Source organism: Odontesthes bonariensis, chromosome 21 (genome assembly GCF_027942865.1).
Source record: "Odontesthes bonariensis isolate fOdoBon6 chromosome 21, fOdoBon6.hap1, whole genome shotgun sequence".
Classification (NCBI taxonomy): Eukaryota; Metazoa; Chordata; class Actinopteri; order Atheriniformes; family Atherinopsidae; genus Odontesthes; species Odontesthes bonariensis.
The window spans coordinates 10137281-10154272 of NC_134526.1; the positions used below are offsets into that span (position 1 = coordinate 10137281).

A 16992-nucleotide genomic window follows, 5' to 3' on the forward strand; every position below is an offset into this window, starting at 1 on the left:
CTCAAAACATCACGTCTTATCAGTTTAATTTTTTTTCAGTTGCAGTTTTATTGAGTTTTATTTGTCATGCTGTCAGGTATATTCACTACTTTCCTTTTTTTAAACTCAATTTGCTATTATTGAGATCTGTTCTACACTTGCAGGTTGCGGGCTCTTGCGAGATCACGGCACCGATGAGCTCTAGCAGTTTAAAATGTAGAGACAGTCTAACCGTGAATGAGTCTGAAAAAATTTACAAAATGAGACCTAAAAACAAATAAATAAATACATACATTTCCACATAAATCATAGTCTCTTGCTCCTTATGAATATGTAAGCCTTGCCTTTTGTTTCTGTAACCAGTTGTCACCACTGGGTGACGCTATGTGCTTTTGTGCTCACACCATACATGTCAAGAATAGACACTGATGTAATTTGCTATAAAACAGTTCTGAAAATGTCAATAAGTTGTCGTCATGGCAATGTGTTCCTGCGTATCTGATAGCACAAATTAATATCAATATTCAAATAATTGTACACTGAAAGCTGGAGTGTGTGCTCTATGATACGCTGGGTTACTTCAGTTATTGTTGACCAGTTTAAAGCCACCACTATTATTATATTAAATACTTTAACGTGACTCTTTGTACAATATACTATTTGGCTTGTGCAAATACGGTTTCTACAAATGCATTTAGCTAAAGAAAAAGAAGCAAATTGTTACTTTGCACGACAATTCTTTAAAGCAACAACAAACCTGTCATAATCACACAGTAATTCATCAATATCTATGTCATCAGTGTAGATATTCTTCTGTGTCCAGATTGCCGTCCCTTGCACCATGAAATTCAATATTGTCCACCCTCTCTTGGTGGAGTGAACCCTGACAGTTTCTGTTTGATACCTGCTCCAGCAGAGAACACGCAGAGTCCTGTGAGTGGTTCGTGGGACTGGATCCTACCAAGTCATTTTGTCTAAGGCCTCTGGTAAAACTTTGTTGGCCTTGATTGTGCCCTGTGCACACCGTAGTGCAGATTTCTGGAGGCGCCAGTGAACTGATGACCGTGTGACACTGTGACTGGCCAGTAGGAGCAATGGTCGAATGGATGGGTGTCTGGGACCTGGTTAAATTTTGTGTGACATCAAAAGTGGTTTGAACACTGAATGGTGGATGAAAGTGACCACAATTTACTGTCGAACATTTGGGAGGTGAGCTGTGTTTTGTGGGTATGGGTGCATTGTAGCCCACCTGCGGGGCCTGACAAACAACTGGGAAGCTACTGAAGGCTGAACTGATGCTAAGGAGGGATGGGCCTACCTGAGCATGAGGGTGGGTTATGTAAGGAGGGCTTGGAGCGGCCCTTGGGGTTGGAAAGGGGCCATACTGGCTCTGTAGCCTTTGAGCTGTGGTTCCTTCTGTGTCAGAGCAGCACAGGTGTGAACAGGTTGATCCGGAGCTTGATGAGTGCAGCAATGTGGGACTTGTGCTGTGAGCAGGTGCTCCACTGCAGCTCCATGCATTTCTACCAGGGTGGCTAATTGTTTCATGATGGAGGAGCAATTCAGGTGATGTATTTAAAGGGACATTAGGCTGCCAGCAGCAAGAATTTCTCACACTGGGAGAGCTATGGTAGAGCATGGTCATATGAGACTGCATCAAATGCATGACGTCATGGAGCTCCTTAGCCAGGTTAGACACTTCCTCATTCAAGTTGGTCACCTGAGAAGAAAAAAAAAGGAAAGTTTACTACATGTCTGTTAAAAGCTTTATCTGGGCATTGATTAAACCCCTAAAAACTAACTTTTACTGATCAAAATAGCTTATCTAGAAGTTTTGTTCCCCCTAAAAATAAACCCTTTATGCATTAAAATGTGTTATGACACTCCACATTCAAGGTTTTCTTTAGAATATCTTTAGTGTTCATTCAGTTCATTCAACATTATTGAATTTGTAAATTAGTCACGTCTCATCTCTGGATCTAAAACCTCCTTCTCTCCTGCTACAAGAAGAGAGGCAGAGTGTTGCTTCAAACTGCCAAAGTTATTCTCTTTGTCAAGCAGGAGATGAAACCCCGGAGCTTTATTCATAAATCAAGAGGTTCTGGAACACAGAGGAAGAAAGTACTGCCTTCTTCTGTGTTACGGATCAAAAATACCCACAATGCCTGCAGCACATTTCGCAACACATCAGAGCTGGCTGTTAAATCTTAACAAAACAGTCATCACAAACAAGGCATTTAGATGGATTAAAACTTGCTGGGAGGGTTGTAAGGCATTCATACAAAAATGTGTATCTATCTTTCTCCCTGTGATACATGCAGGGCCACACAGTCCATACGGAGAACAGGTGAAACACACATGAAGGCCTACCGGTGAAACAGCTGAAAATGAAATGAGTGCTCACAGATAACACGTGTCTACACTTGACCATTTTAGCTGATAATTAATTGATATGACATAATCATAATCTGTTGCTAAAGACTAATATTAGATTAAACTTGATCCTGAAATCACCATCAAGCAAATATATGTGGTGGGAAACTAAGTTAAAATCTTGATCATCACCAGAGGCGGTTATCCATATAATCCATAAAACTCTTAAGTAATAACAGAGACAATTTAAAAGAAAATGTGGCAGGTTCATTCGCTATAGAATATATTATTTAACGAAAACCTGTTGCACAACCTATGTGACGCTTTACATATTATTTGTATAAGGAACTGGGTACCGTTGGAGCTAGATATGCCCAGGGTTTAAGAAGCTAAAATTAAATACATGATTAAATACATTTGGATAAATAAATGCATTTCTTAAAAAAAGTTTCACCTCTTTGTTCAGTTTGCTGATGTTCTGTCTCGCTTCTTCTGTCTCCAAAAGCAGATTAGCGCTCACCTGCAACTGGTCTGAAAGAGGTTAAAAAAGTTAAAGACAGCTGATCAGGGTGTACCTTCTTTATTATTTACAACTCATGAATCAAAAGGGTTAAACATACTGGCTGAGCACAAAACAAGGAAAAAGAGTCAATCGTGTTAGGCGCTAACATTTCCTCAGTCTATTCACTCTGGCAAAGTTGATAGTAAAGCATTTATTTCTAAAAAATGTTTTTAATTATGGCTTGATATTTTTCCTTTCTAAATCCTGTTAATTTATCATCTGTTATGCCTCTTCAGAGAGTTTACCTGGTGCATTAGTCTTTGTTTCACACTGCTCTACATTGAATTGAAATGTGTGACCATTGTCTTCAATTCCATCCACGACCCTAACAGGAGACAAATGGATGTTACATCATTTTAAGTAGGTACAAACAGCACATAGGTGCAAAAGCAGGGTGAAAAGGATACCTGGGACTCAGGCTTAGAGGACTAACACAAGGCAAAGATGGAATGAGTAATTTGGTAGGCCGATGATTCAAGTCTGAATTATTGTTGAGACAGAGCAAAGGAGACGTATCGAGCTCTTCACTGATGAAAGGTGGAGGACAGGGGCTGCACTCTCGACCTCCCTGAACAGGGGATCGACAGAGGTGGAGGGCCTCCTCCCCTAAGGTGTTGAGGCAGGGTTGATGGAAAAGGCTGCCTAAACCTTGCACTCTCCTCTGCTCGGAGTATTTCATGTTGTCCAGTTGTTCAGCATCATTTGCCTCAATGATGTAAGGTAGTTTGTGGTCCATAGAAACATGATCCTGTGGAAAAACAGTTGAAAAACTTGTTAAAGCTGGTTGCAAGGTTGCATGTGAGGGTGTACATGTTTGTGATTTTTTTCTTTGTGTGCGCACTACCTATGATAACACTATACCACTTTGGGAGAACAATCTTCTTTTAGATCCTGTGCGTAAACATGAAGCCCATAAGTTGCATGCTTAGGAAGATTATCTTGAGGCCACATTTTACTACTTGAAGCCACTGACTGTACGCTGATCAGCCATAACATTAAAACCACAGACGGGTAAAGCTTGTTTTGTTGCACTGCAATGTTCTGCTGGGAATGTCAGGATCCTGGCATTTACATTGTCACTTTGACACCAGTGTACAGCAGCACGCAACCCAAGAAGAAAACAGGGAGTCCAACAAAAACTGCCCAGGAAGGGCTATGACAAAAATTCCGAGGTGTTCACTCCCCAGATACCAATCTGCTAATGAAATTAACTGTATGTGTTACCTTCATTGTAGTAGACATAGCCTCACAGCCTGTTTTTTCCTTTATGGCCTCACAGGCTCCATATATAACCAAGCATGCACACAAAGCTAAGTTAACTAGCGCAGTATGCTTATTTTCCTCTTGAAATACAAGACTCTTCATTGTTGGATTTTTGCAGTCTTTTGAACTTGTGTGTTTGTATGTTTTTTAAGCTTTGCTTTGATCTCTGTACATAGTATTCCCTTCCATTTTTCTTATACCTGTAGCCTTTATTTAAAAAAAAAGAAAAGAAAAAGGATTATTGATATTTGTCTCAGCAATGAGAGATAATTCTGGCAATGTTTTATTTTACATTTGCCACATCAATTTTCAGTTTTTAAACACAGCTTAATACCATATGAGTGAAACAGACTGAACTGATTGCCACATGTATCAAGAACATCGAGCCTGAGATAATTATCCCAGTGAGCCACACACATACCTGAGAGTGCCTTGGCGTCCATGGAAACCTTTGTACTCCCTGAAGGTATGGAAGTCAGCATTAATAAGGGATTATTATTCATGTCTCTGCTGATCAGGAGGAACTTTTAAATGGTTTCCAAAGTGTTTTTAGTTAGATGTCTTACATCAGCCTCGTTGCCCTCTCTCAAGTTGTAGGTGAGGTTGTGATGGATGTCAGAGCTGAACCGATTGCCGTACTCTGGGTAAAGCCTAAGAACCTCCCTCAGAGCTTTAACACTGACATACTGCAAGTCACAGTAGGTGAGCGCCTTCACATCTGCATTTGTCTTGATCACCTGGTCATTCTCTGGTAGGTCAGCCCCAATAAGGTCACCTTTGCCTGTCGGGATTGTCAGACAAAGGAGTTACAATGAGATGTTAAAAGATACCGACTTGAGTAACTGGTTAGAGATGCGTCACACTTTGTGCACACTCACCCAGTATGGCTAGGACCATACCATCTTTCAGAACCTCCAGGGAACCCGAACAGACAAAATAATTAGCTTGTAGGGCATCTCCTTGGCGGATAAGATATTCCCCTGGTGCACAGAAAGAAGTCTTGATGTACAGAGAGAGGGAACGCAGACATCCTCTGCTGGCTCGTTCAAATACAGGGAGCTGCAGGATGTCTTTGTTCAGATGCATGGCAATGTCTGCTCGCAGTTCATCTGGGAAGTCATGCAACAGCTGTGAAAGTATGAGGGGGGAAAAAAGCCACCATGTGGTTGTCAAATGCTCATGCAAGAATGCTTAGATACAAATCACCCCTTTTGTATGAGGAGGACTTATTCTTAGAATATTGTTTTGATATTTCAGTCAGCACGTTGTCTGCACATTGTTTCTTAAAGCTAGCAGAGGTCTTTTCATACAGCAATCCAAACACCCAGGTATTCCTGTTAGGAGGTTTTTGATGAAAGGGGTGTTCATAAACAAGATGTCTAGAAGCAAAGCACCCCTTTGGACTGCATATACTGTTCTATTTCAGCTTGATAAAACTGTAATATTTCACTGCATTTTTTCTGTTTCCTCTATCTACTTTTTCTCAACTGGAAAAAAAAGGGACTGCCATTAGAAATTCTTAGCAAAAATATAACTGCTACCACATGAGGCATAAAACAACAATTTCTGCTAAACCCCCCAAAATGCACAGATTGTGGTTTTCAAAGTTGATGCACTTGCACGATGTGTTAAGCCGATCAGCAAAAACAGACTGTAATGAAATTTAGCATGTTCACAGAAACCAGTAGCTGTGTCTGTTACTTTCAACAGTGAATTAATTATCTGTAGAGGTGATGGTGAGGGTGTTAATGAGTATTCTCTCTATTTCAGCTCTCAACCTTGTAATTACTAAGAACATCTCCAAGATATGCTCTGGCATTGTCATTGAAATTCTATTTGCTACAAAGTGGCGTCTACTTAAGGAAATGGATTAAGACTCAAGAGAATTTGAAATGTGTCCCACTTTTAAAGGACCACGTTTCTGAATCTAGAAACGTCCACACAGATTGTAAGGTTTCTTTTGAAAGGGATCACTTCAGCCCATGATGCCAACACTTTTCATGCTGATCAGTTGCATATTAAAAAGTGACAATCTTTGACATGAAAACCTGTTATTAGGGTCATATATGTAAAAATATTTCTATAAAAATATCACAAGCAAATTGTTTCCCTGGATAGAAAGATAATTACTGCTCATTTCAGATCTATTTTCACCCACCTCATTGGCGTTGATGCCATTGTTAACCGACCAAGTGGCTTGAAAATTCTCAAGCATTCTCTGCTTCAGCTGCTGAGGTAGTCTATGCACACGGATGAAGTCCTTGAGATCTTTCATGCGAGTGTGGTAGAGTGAGCGCCGAGAATACATACGCTGGATGATGGCTGTTACGTTACCAAAGACCACTGCATGCATCAGGGCTGGAGGTGACAGAGGGATAATCTCAGAGTATAAACAGTGTGCGGGAAAGGTCTGTTTCTGCTTTTAAACTTACCACCAATGAGCATAATACAGATGGAGAAGATTTTCTCTGCGTCAGTGTTGGCACAAACATTGCCAAAACCGACACTCGTAAGGCTACTGACGGTGAAGTAGAGAGAGGCGATGTAGGCACTGGGCATTGAGGGACCACCCGTGGTGCTGTTGATGTACGGTGTCTCCAGGCGCTTTCCCAACTCTTGCAGCCACCCTGGTGAAAGAGGTCAGTTGATGGTTGTAAAACTTTAATGTGAAGCTCTTAGGTGAATGAACATTGGTGTTGTCATTTTTCTAGCCAATGTTTTTAGTCTACTTCAATGGAAGACCTTTTCTGCTCTGTAAGTGACGAAATGGGTGATATAATAGACTGACATAATGCATCGGTGATATAACAGAATTACTCGATGACCTGGACTTCCTACAGGCTAAGAAGAAAAAGTAGAGGTTAAAATGATGCTGAGGGATTCAGGCATTCTAGTATGGCCTAACAGCCTAAAAGACATTAAGACGGTCTCAGTAAAGCTAATGAGGTAAGAAGAACATCATACTCTTGATTAATTGGTGTGGGAGCTGTTAAAAACACTATAAACTGAACTCACCAATATCCCAGGTAACGGGGTCACCGCTTTCTATCTCCTTGCGTCCAATGACATACCAGATGCAAGCCATCCAGTGAGCCAGCAGAGCAAACACTAACATGAGCAGGGTGAGGACCACAGCGCTGTACTGGGAATAACGGTCAAGTTTCTGCAAGAGGCGCAGCAAACGCAGCAGACGCACCGTCTTTAGCAAGTGCACAAGAGAGGTCTGGACAAGGAGTGGGAAAACAGAGCATAAAGAATTGTTGCTGATTATCATTCTCCAAATTACAGTTTTATTACAAGTTTATCTTGTAAGACAAATGTATTGATACAAGCTGTGACCTATTCTCTTTTAGCTTTACATAGTCTCCATTATAATGCCCCTCCACCAAACTGAAAGTTTCTAATTGCTCGAGCAAAGTCAGAGTGTTTGTTCCACTTAGGTTTAGTTGCTCCAATTAAAAAGATGTCTCTTTGCTTTAGTAATTGTAGACTCTGCCATGGGGAATAGCATTCTAATGTCACTGGTCTTAAAGTTAGAGCATCTGAAGATGCTTAAAAAAAGAGGGGAACATATTGTTATACTAAGTTATACTGACAGCCTTACCACTGTGATGTTGAATGCGTAGAGGAGATCAAAGGGCAACGCTGCAATCAGATCCACAAAGAACCAGGTTGTGCAGTAATGTAGGTAGATGGATCGGGCGTCATACACTACCTGGCCCGATTGACTCACATATGTGGTGCGGAAATTTAGGACAATATCTGAAAAGAAGAAGTAAAATTGGGAATAAAAGACACTGTATCACAAAACAGAAAGAAAACATATAAAGACTATTGTAATGTGCTCAAAATGTAGTCACTGTAACTTGCATAAACATAAATGGCAAAAGGGAACAGTGTGTGCTAGCAGGTGAGCTAATTGTGTACCACTCTGTCCCCAGACAAACTTGCTGTGAGACAGGAAGTTGTTGGACAGGTGTTTAATGACACTTTGGGTGGAGGAAAATTGGGACAAAGTGAGATAAATCTAATAATGATTCATAGCCTGGGGCAACACAGACACCCTGAGTGGGCGAGAAATGTTCGGAGGTGGGGATGTGTTAGTCATTGCCAAGGAAACAGCTGCACTGGAAAACACAGTCTGCCTAATATAAACTTACTATTATAGTCTCTACATAATGCTGCTCAAGATATTTCAACATAAAGGTATACTGGTGTGCAACGTGTAATCATTGTTGTAGATATTTCTTTGAAATTAAGTGGCACAAGCAACCAATTATCTCGCTACATCCAGTTAAATTACAACCTTCTGTCTGAAGAAAAAGGTATATTTACTGAAGATGCTAAGAGCCAGTACAAATTTCTGAAATTATGATTTTTTATGTTTATTAATTTATTCAGAAAGATTTTATTTTAAATTTGAATACATCATACCAAGCATGAAGAGCATCTCCACCGCTATGTCACTGCCTATGGTGCTACGACTGACAAGTAATTGATGATCACTGCCCTCACTATGGCTGACAAAGCAGACATTGAAAGGCACAGTGACAGCTACATAGAAGGTCGCCAGCAGGATAAGCCAGTCCCACAAGGCCTTGGAGATACTGTAGTGGAGCAGGATAAAACGGGACTTCTTTACAGCTGCCACCTTGTACTCAGGCAGGGAGGGTTTCTGGAACATTCTCTGAAAATATCACAAGACAATCAAGACTTTAGAAATATGAACTTGCTTTGAAAATGAAATCATCACATTATTATAGTTTTTTTTCAGCCTTTTTTTTGTCGGCTCCCTCTCTGTCGTGGTATATTGGAATCAAATGCATTGCCTCATGATTACCATGACGGGGGCGAGCTTTGATTAAAATGTCACTTGTATTTACATAGAATAGAATAGAAGAAAGATGTTAGCTGTTAAGAGTGCTAATGCTTTTGACTTTGGATAAAAGGTTGAAAAAAAGAACTTATCTGCATCAATACTCATACGTATTTGATTAATTATTTTCAAAACAGAAGTTTGTGCTCACATCAGTCAGTTTCTTCTTGCCCCTCTTGGTGAACAAGTTGTTCAGGTGGTGCATGATTGACCTCCCCCTGTCTTGAATTTGGGAAAAGTGTGGTCGGTTGCTTTTTATGGTTTCATTTGCGACTGCTGACATACCTGTGTCAAATGACAAAACCCACCAAATGAATGTAAATTTGACTGTGTATTATTTACTCTTTACATTTCATTGAGTAATATGGCAGCATGCAATTCAAAAGTTGACTTGACATAAAATTTGAGTGGGGCTTGTACGCAGCCATGGCTCACCATCTCCTGGAGTGTAGTGATGGCTTTTCTCATACGATTCACTGACATCTTTGAAGGATAACAGGAACAGCACCACCTCACCTTTTTCGTTTTTAATAGGGACAATATCCAGGACGCACCAAAACTGATTCCCTAACAGTATCAAGGATGTTACAAAGACATTACCAAAACAATAGCTAGAATTACGTTTGAATCACTTTTAATGCTTGAAAAAAACCTTAAGCATAAGTGTCTTACAAGACAAATGCTATGTAAATACTTGTAAATCCTCAAGTCAAAGAAACCACATGATCCTCACCATTTTTCCTATAAAAGCAGACCTCTCCTTGGTACTCCTGCTGGCCTTCGAGAGCTTTATGTACCTGCTGGATCATATTGTCACTCGTCTCAACCCCATGAAGGAATCGACAGATGCAGGTTTTCTGCATCACCTCAGTCCGAATAAATCCAGTCAGCTTGCAGAACCCATCAGAGCAGTAAACGATAGGGTAGCCATAGCGACCCTGAGCATTTCCCAAAAGAAAGTTACTGTCTGTGAGGGAAATATAAGAAGAACCAACAGCAGACGTGTGAGCTTGACAAACAGAAAGAACTGACTGAGCAACAGGCAGCAGTTGAACAGACATTTGTTTGGTTACCTCTTTCTCCACTTCTCAACAAGCATCACTTCAGATTTGATTCACGAGTTGAAGCATAAACAGAAAACATTTTGCCTCCATCTCTTAACTATTCTGTCTGTCTCCACCTGTCTGGTGTTCATCAGGGACTTTGAGAATTTGTTGATTATCAAATGTTATCAAATCATCAAAAGTCGTGATCCACTGTTATTTAAGAAAAACCTGCGACTCCTTTTAACCCCTTGCACCACTTGAAGCACCACAAGGCTTTACTGCACACATCAGTGTGATGTTTGTGTTTCTGGTGTTCAAAATGTGGACATATGGATGATTTAAAAGCAAAGTCAGTTTCAACTAAAACCCTGCTCTCATTTTGTATTGAATTTACAGTGCAGTTCATTTGTAGTAGGCAGTGCTGACGCGTTGGCCTCTAAAGAGTTATATTTAAAGAGAGAAGACAATGGAGTGGGCGATTAAAGAGTGCACTAATTTGTCCCTTAACATAAAGTGGGATTGTGCTTTACAATCAAAGTCAAACGATCAAATAGGCAAAAGCAAAATACCCAAGTCAGCTTACAATGTTGACCAATTTGAAAACACTAGAAGGTAATTCTAGAAGGTAAAAACAAACAAAAACAGCTGAAACGGTTTCAAATATTGAAACTCTGTTGAAAAACAGAAAATAAAGAATAAGAAGCTGTAAGTAGTGCAGACTACAGTTTAAAGTGTTAGAAAGCAACTCCTCTCAGCTGATAATTAAATATGTGAATCAAGAAGCCATTAAAATGGACATTTAATTAAAAAAAAAAAAAAAGGTCTATACTGTAAATCATGTCAGCAGAACAAATAGTTAAAGATGCCTTTTGTGGCAAAAAATAGAAACACGGTATCTTTGTGAAATAAATCAGATTGCGACAGTTAAACGTTGCATATCCTTTTTAGAACGGGATGTGTTGTAAAGTAGAGAAATAATAATGCAAAAGGAAATTTACTCAAAGCACTTAATGCAGTTTGCAACTTAAAGAAGAATAATTTCACATTAACCAGGAGGACTGTGGCAGGCAGCCATGTGGACAAAATTCACTAGAAATCAACAACTCTGTCATAATGCCTTTGCTTGTGTACTTTGAGATTTATCACTCAACACGGCACATCAATTTTCACATTGCATGTTCATGGTAACCATGATAGCTTTCCAATGCAGGTTGTGTGAGGAATATTATCTCTGTTGACAAGCTGCTAAAGAGAGAAAGAAGGAAAGCTAACTTATTTATTCAGTGCATCATAAGCACTGATCTATTGTAAGGAGGAACAACAGCCAGATATATTTGTCATTCACTGACAATTGCAGGTCTGCATTCAGTTGTCAAAATGTTTAATATCTCTACAAACAAATATCTCCACAGAGGTGTCCTCTTTCACCTGCTCACTCTGTCCTTGTTTGAATGTTTGCAATTTCAATTTGAAAAAGTTATTTGTTTGTCCATATACCAAACATTTTAATGATGATGTAAGCACAAAGACAAACACTGAGCACCTGTTCACACAATGAGAGAGGAGCTTTGTATTTCCCTTTAAGCTAAGAAAGTATGTACAGACCACAGTCTATTCAGATGCATGCAGTTATAGCTAATATCTGAGCAACAGGCAATCATAATATGTCAAGTCTGTTGAATGAGTTGTGTACAGGGGCGCAACTATCTACTTTCTGAGGGGTATGCAGACGCATGTCTCAGTTTCCTGTTGTTAGCTGACAGGAGCGGCACCCGGTGTGGTGTACTGCTGCTGGTAATGATCATTTTATTTACACATGCACAATTGCTGTTAAATAAAGACATTGCCAACTCAAAATTATTTTTCCCCCATCGCTTTGGCGCCCCCTCTAGTGCAGCGCCCCTATGCGCTGCATATAGAGCAAACCCACTTTTTTGCGCCACTGGTTGTGCATTAATCAGAATGCAGCTACTATAGCGTAGCATATGTTTTATTGGCTAAATCTGTGAAAAATGTCAGAAAATGACATGGTAACCAAAAAAATGTGAATTAAAGAATCGTCATGAGTTTTTTTTTTTTATTACACTTATTGCCATGGCAACACAATTGTGGAAAAATCTTAATTTAGCTTCTTGTGAAATTGACTGCTCACACATCAGAAAAAAAAAAACAACCGCCCATCTCCAGTTGGATGTAATTTCCTCTGGAACAACAACTTTGGTAGTTAACACTTGAGTGGTGCTGTATGATTGAATCCTCATCAGCCTTTTGTAAAGATTGAGAGAGCTCTCAAACTCTATCAATGTTAATGCAAATCAGTCAGATTCCCATCTCCGCTGTAATCTTCATGAACAAAAGTGCAATTCTTTCCACCAGTTATCATGTCCTGTCCCTGAGATCAAACCTGCTTCCCCCTTAACCTTTTTTCCATGGCTTCATTTTATCCAAAGCTACAATATAGTCTACAGCGACAGAAACTTAATGGGCCTCAGAATCTGTCAAAACCTCAAATGTAACTTTTCTCACTGCTACATCTTTAATTCTCTTTGGAATATGGCTTCTTTTGTTTTCTGTTATTCAATTTCTAGTCACTGGAATAGAATTATAGTTATTTAGCACTTGAGGGGCAAAAAAGATGTGAACTAACTAACCTAGTAAGTTAGTCATGTAGTGAGAGAAAAAAAGAGATAGATGACAAGAGATAATTCTCAAAATGGGAGTTTTCTGTCTATAATTTCCATTAATTACCTACATTTCAAAGTGGCCAATAATAAGATGAATAATTCAAGTAATTTTCCTTCTTTCAAAGAAGGTTGACAGAGCAACACCTCAGCTGATATTTGATACACTCTTGCTCTCTGCATAATGTATTTTAACCAATGTCCCTGCTTTCATATCGGGATCATGTGGATACTGTCTCCATTCACATTCACAGTGTTTCTTCAGAAGACAACTTTACACTGAGAGACTTTCATTTCATGTCAAGACTTGTCAAGAATTCACTACTGTTTTCAGGCTCATTAGTGATCTGTCCTGAAACCGTCTCTTGTCAGTTGGTTTGATGAGAAATACTGTGTCACCTAAGATTGAGAAAATGGCTGCTGCTCTCAGGTGTTAAATGAAGCTCCACATATATGCGTATGTGATCACACAAGCAAGGCCAAGACAACCTGGATAAGCGATGGAGGATTTGTGTGCGTGTGACGGGTTTTTATGGAGAGCGAAACTGTCATTGTGATGAATTTGTGAAGTTGCTAGGCTGTGAAAGACATGCACAGTCACACCCATACACTATTTTCAACATGTTCTGAAAAGAGTGACCTTCTGGGCAAAATTTGAGGGATGCTGCAGATTGACAAACTTTTAAATGGACTTTTAAAGTAAAAAGCACAGCACACACAAAGAAAAAAAGGATCCAAAAGGTAGAACATCAATAAAAATTATGTTAGGGCATAAATACAAAGGCCTTCAGTTGCTTTATCTTATGATTGTGATTTAATGATACATTGGCAAAGGCAAGAAGTCTTAAGGCAAGGTGTGCAAAATAGACTTCGGGGTGTTATTCTATTGCTGTTTAAACCAGCCCTCCACAACTATCGTTGCATTTTTTGAATAGTGTAATAAATTATAAAAGTGTCTCATAAGGAGACTGTTTTCTCCATATTGAATTAAGAAAGTTAATGACATGGAAATTCAAAGTAGTACTACTTGAGCGATGTGTCTTTCATTTATATTTAGGTGAGAAATTATACAATTCCATCATGCAATGTTTACTGCTAATTTGCTGCTTCAGTTTGTGTTTTAACACATTAACTCACATCCAATCTAACATGTGAAAACACAAGTCAAGGTTGTGTAAACTCACACATTTTACATCGTGCAGGTAAAATAAAAGATTTTGTCAAAGGTGGGCGGCTTTGAATATCTAACAGAGAGGTAAAACAGGAGCAAAACCTTTAGTCTAGACTTCACAAACAGATAATGCTTTTCTATTCTGCCCTTTTATTTCAGTTGGTTGAAAGATGTGTTGCTACTGAAACTGGATGAAGCAGTAAATTTCTTACCTTCAGTCTGAGGGCAGGCTGATGGTGATCTAGTATGGGTGATATCGATGTTGACTTGGCTGCTAACTGAGCCATGGGGCTTTTAAGGTCAGAGTATACAAGTGCCTGACTAAAGTGGTAAGTTATCATGTTGAAATCCATTTTCTTTTCATGGGCATTCCTGCTCAAAGTTAATGTAATCTAACTACTGAATGTTTCACTCAGAAACTATATGTGTAAGAGGTACTATCGACAATGTTCTTACATTCACGTATTCAGTCAAGGTGGAGGTTATTTTTCATTCTTAAATGAAAAATAGTGCACCATATTCTATTTTTTATATTTTGCATGATAAATCTGGGAAACGCCAGAGTTTTCTCTTATATATTATATCATAATTGCAAATAAATACTCATACACATATTTACAATGAATATAGATAGTAAAGAAAGGTTAAATATGGTTTTTACTATTTTTGTTGTTTTTGTTTATATTAACAATCAATGGGAATGATGTCCAAGCACAGAGCAAAGCCAGAACAAAGACTGCAACGCTTAACCAAACAAAGTCAACGTAATGCCATCCATGTGTTTGATCTCATTGAGATTTCATGTTCTCACATTTGCTGAAAACTGGATCACACATATCCAGTGTTTCATGCCATAGGACACACAATATCACCATCACAGGGATCAAACGCAGTCAGCTATTTAAGTTGTGATCTAGTCTTGTTTGTAGATTTCAGACTGAAGGACAGAAGAGAGACTTAAACTGCTCAGCCTTTAAATGATTTGATTTGGCATGTCTAATTTGTCATAAGAGCACTCTAACACTAAGCAACACATAGCTCAACAAGCCTTTACTTCAGTTATAATATATAAAATTAATATATATATATATATATATATATATATATATATATATATTGAATATATTGAAGAATTGACAATAAAGCTGAATTGAATTTTGTAGGCTTATAATTGGATCTCATCACTGTTGAACGCTGCTTAGCTATTCAAAGAATGTACATAACGAGACAATCTGCACTCAATGGATCTTATCTATGTCCCACAGACCTGACTAACCAGGTGAAGCATTCTCTATGATAACATAAATGCCAGTAATGGCAGTCCTGGTTAAAGCTCATGACATACTTATCTCCCAAAAAATACTTACGAGTACCATCAAAGTGGTTTGCAATGCTGTCCAAGAAGGTATTTTGAGGAGCAAGGAGGCCCTTCATCACAGGCATCTTGTATTAGATTTTGAAAAGGAGGATCTCAGTTTCCAGTAGCTCGTCACCATTCCCAGAGATGGACCAGAAAGAGAATTAAAGTGCCTCTCCCTGGGATCACTTGCAATAATTCTGTGTGGTGTTAGTTCTTTCTCATCTACCACATGTAGTTGAAATGCAGAGTAGCTTCTTAAAGAAATGTACTTTCTTCTGCAGGAGATAACTCAGATGTTTGCAGTTCTCTTAAACTCCTCTATCTATATTGAATCAGGAGTTGTCAGGTTCAGTTGCGTATCATTCTGCTCCGATCTCACAGCAAAGTCTCACTCCAGTCAATGTGGCTCATGGCATCTCCGAGTCCCCTGCCTCTCTCTCCCTCCGCCCCTCCCTCCCTCCCTCCCTCCCTCCCTCCCACCCTCTCTCCCTCCGCCCCTCCCTCCTTTCTTCTCATACAAAGGCCTGTACCACCCTCCCTGAAATCATTAGATATCTCTTGTCTTCTTTCTCTCACACAAAGCCTGTTTCCTCCTATTTTAAACCCCCAGAGAAGTTGTTAGAAATGACTTCCTTTCTATATCTGTTCTTGCCTTCTCACTCTCTACACCTCTGTCTTTTACTGGGAGGTATAAGATGCTTTCGCGCTGCTCAGGGTGTTTTCACAAAATTACCAGCAGCATCTCTGTTACAGAGCTTAATTCTGTAACACTGTGAGTTGAAGCTTCAGCCTGTGCTGGTTGCTGTGGATACTCTGCAACACACAAGAAAATAAGCAGACTTCTTTTGGAATCTTTATAAATATTCTTCCTTTCTCCTGCCTTTCTATGGTAACAGAAAAGTAAGCCCATGAGGTAAATGAAGTGCAACATTGGAGGAATCTCTTTCTGGTTCAGTGATTCTAAATGACAACAAGAAATTGTTCTTTGCATTATATCCTTTCTTATCAGCAGTTCCATATTGTACAGTTAATCTGTTATTCACCCACTTTTGTCTTGCATACTTTGAAATGTAATACCCACTCTGACAAGCTTGTCAAAAACAGTCCAGTTCTCTTTCATTTGTATTTTCTTATAAGCGCCGAAGTGTAGTGCAGGGTTGTGTGGATACACAGTATACACCCATATTTCTTATTTATCATAGAGTATACCCATCTCTACATCACCTCTGATGTGCTGGAAGATATTTTCATTGTCCTTTAAAGGCAATCTCGCTGGTACTAGTGGTCTTTATGGACACTGTGGCAGCACTGCAGGCTTATTTGTGTCAACTAGATATGGGATATGAATGTTCTTAAATATTACTGTTCATAACACAGGTCATCTATAATTGTCTGGACAGGCCAATTACAAAGAAATGTGTCAGAAATTAAAAGGATATCCACTTCAACACTAATCAAAGACTACATCAGGTGAAAATCAGGGTTTTTGCCCGTTCAACATTTTAAGATACTGTAAAGACATATCATGCAGTCAATGCAATGGCTCAGAATTTCCACCATGGAACTGAAATAATGAATTCAAACAAAATTGTAGAGTAACCTCAATGCCATTTTAAAGCACAATGGGATTATTCTTATGAGAAAATGTATAGGTGTGGGATTTTACTGAGCAGAAATAGTT

General features: G+C 39.2%; 1 protein-coding gene across 1 annotated transcript; it reads right to left on the bottom strand.

Annotated features, from left to right (window-relative positions):
* Positions 1 to 45: 45 nt before the first annotated feature.
* Positions 46 to 15674, bottom strand: kcnh4a (potassium voltage-gated channel, subfamily H (eag-related), member 4a). The gene is made up of 16 exons (XM_075453423.1): positions 15319 to 15674; positions 9787 to 10020; positions 9489 to 9620; positions 9205 to 9338; positions 8612 to 8864; positions 7782 to 7939; positions 7193 to 7400; positions 6610 to 6804; positions 6336 to 6535; positions 5056 to 5305; positions 4744 to 4958; positions 4599 to 4637; positions 3322 to 3662; positions 3160 to 3239; positions 2807 to 2883; positions 46 to 1699 (listed from the first exon to the last, which is right to left on the bottom strand). Exons 1-16 carry the CDS (start codon positions 15392 to 15394, stop codon positions 776 to 778), a joined length of 3516 nt encoding a protein of 1171 aa, XP_075309538.1. The 5' UTR covers positions 15395 to 15674; the 3' UTR covers positions 46 to 775.
* Between the last annotated feature and the right edge of the window lie 1318 nt (positions 15675 to 16992).

Bases quoted from the DNA above. Each gene is read 5' to 3' on its own strand.
- kcnh4a (XM_075453423.1), bottom strand. From the start codon at position 15,394: ATGCCTGTGATGAAGGGCCTCCTTGCTCCTCAAAATACCTTCTTGGAC. The intron at 9,339-9,488 runs GTGAGCCATGGC...CATTTGACACAG, and splicing joins TCACTACACTCCAGGAGATG to GTATGTCAGCAGTCGCAAAT. The intron at 2,884-3,159 runs GTAAACTCTCTG...AACCTCTTTCAG, and splicing joins AACAAAGACTAATGCACCAG to ACCAGTTGCAGGTGAGCGCT.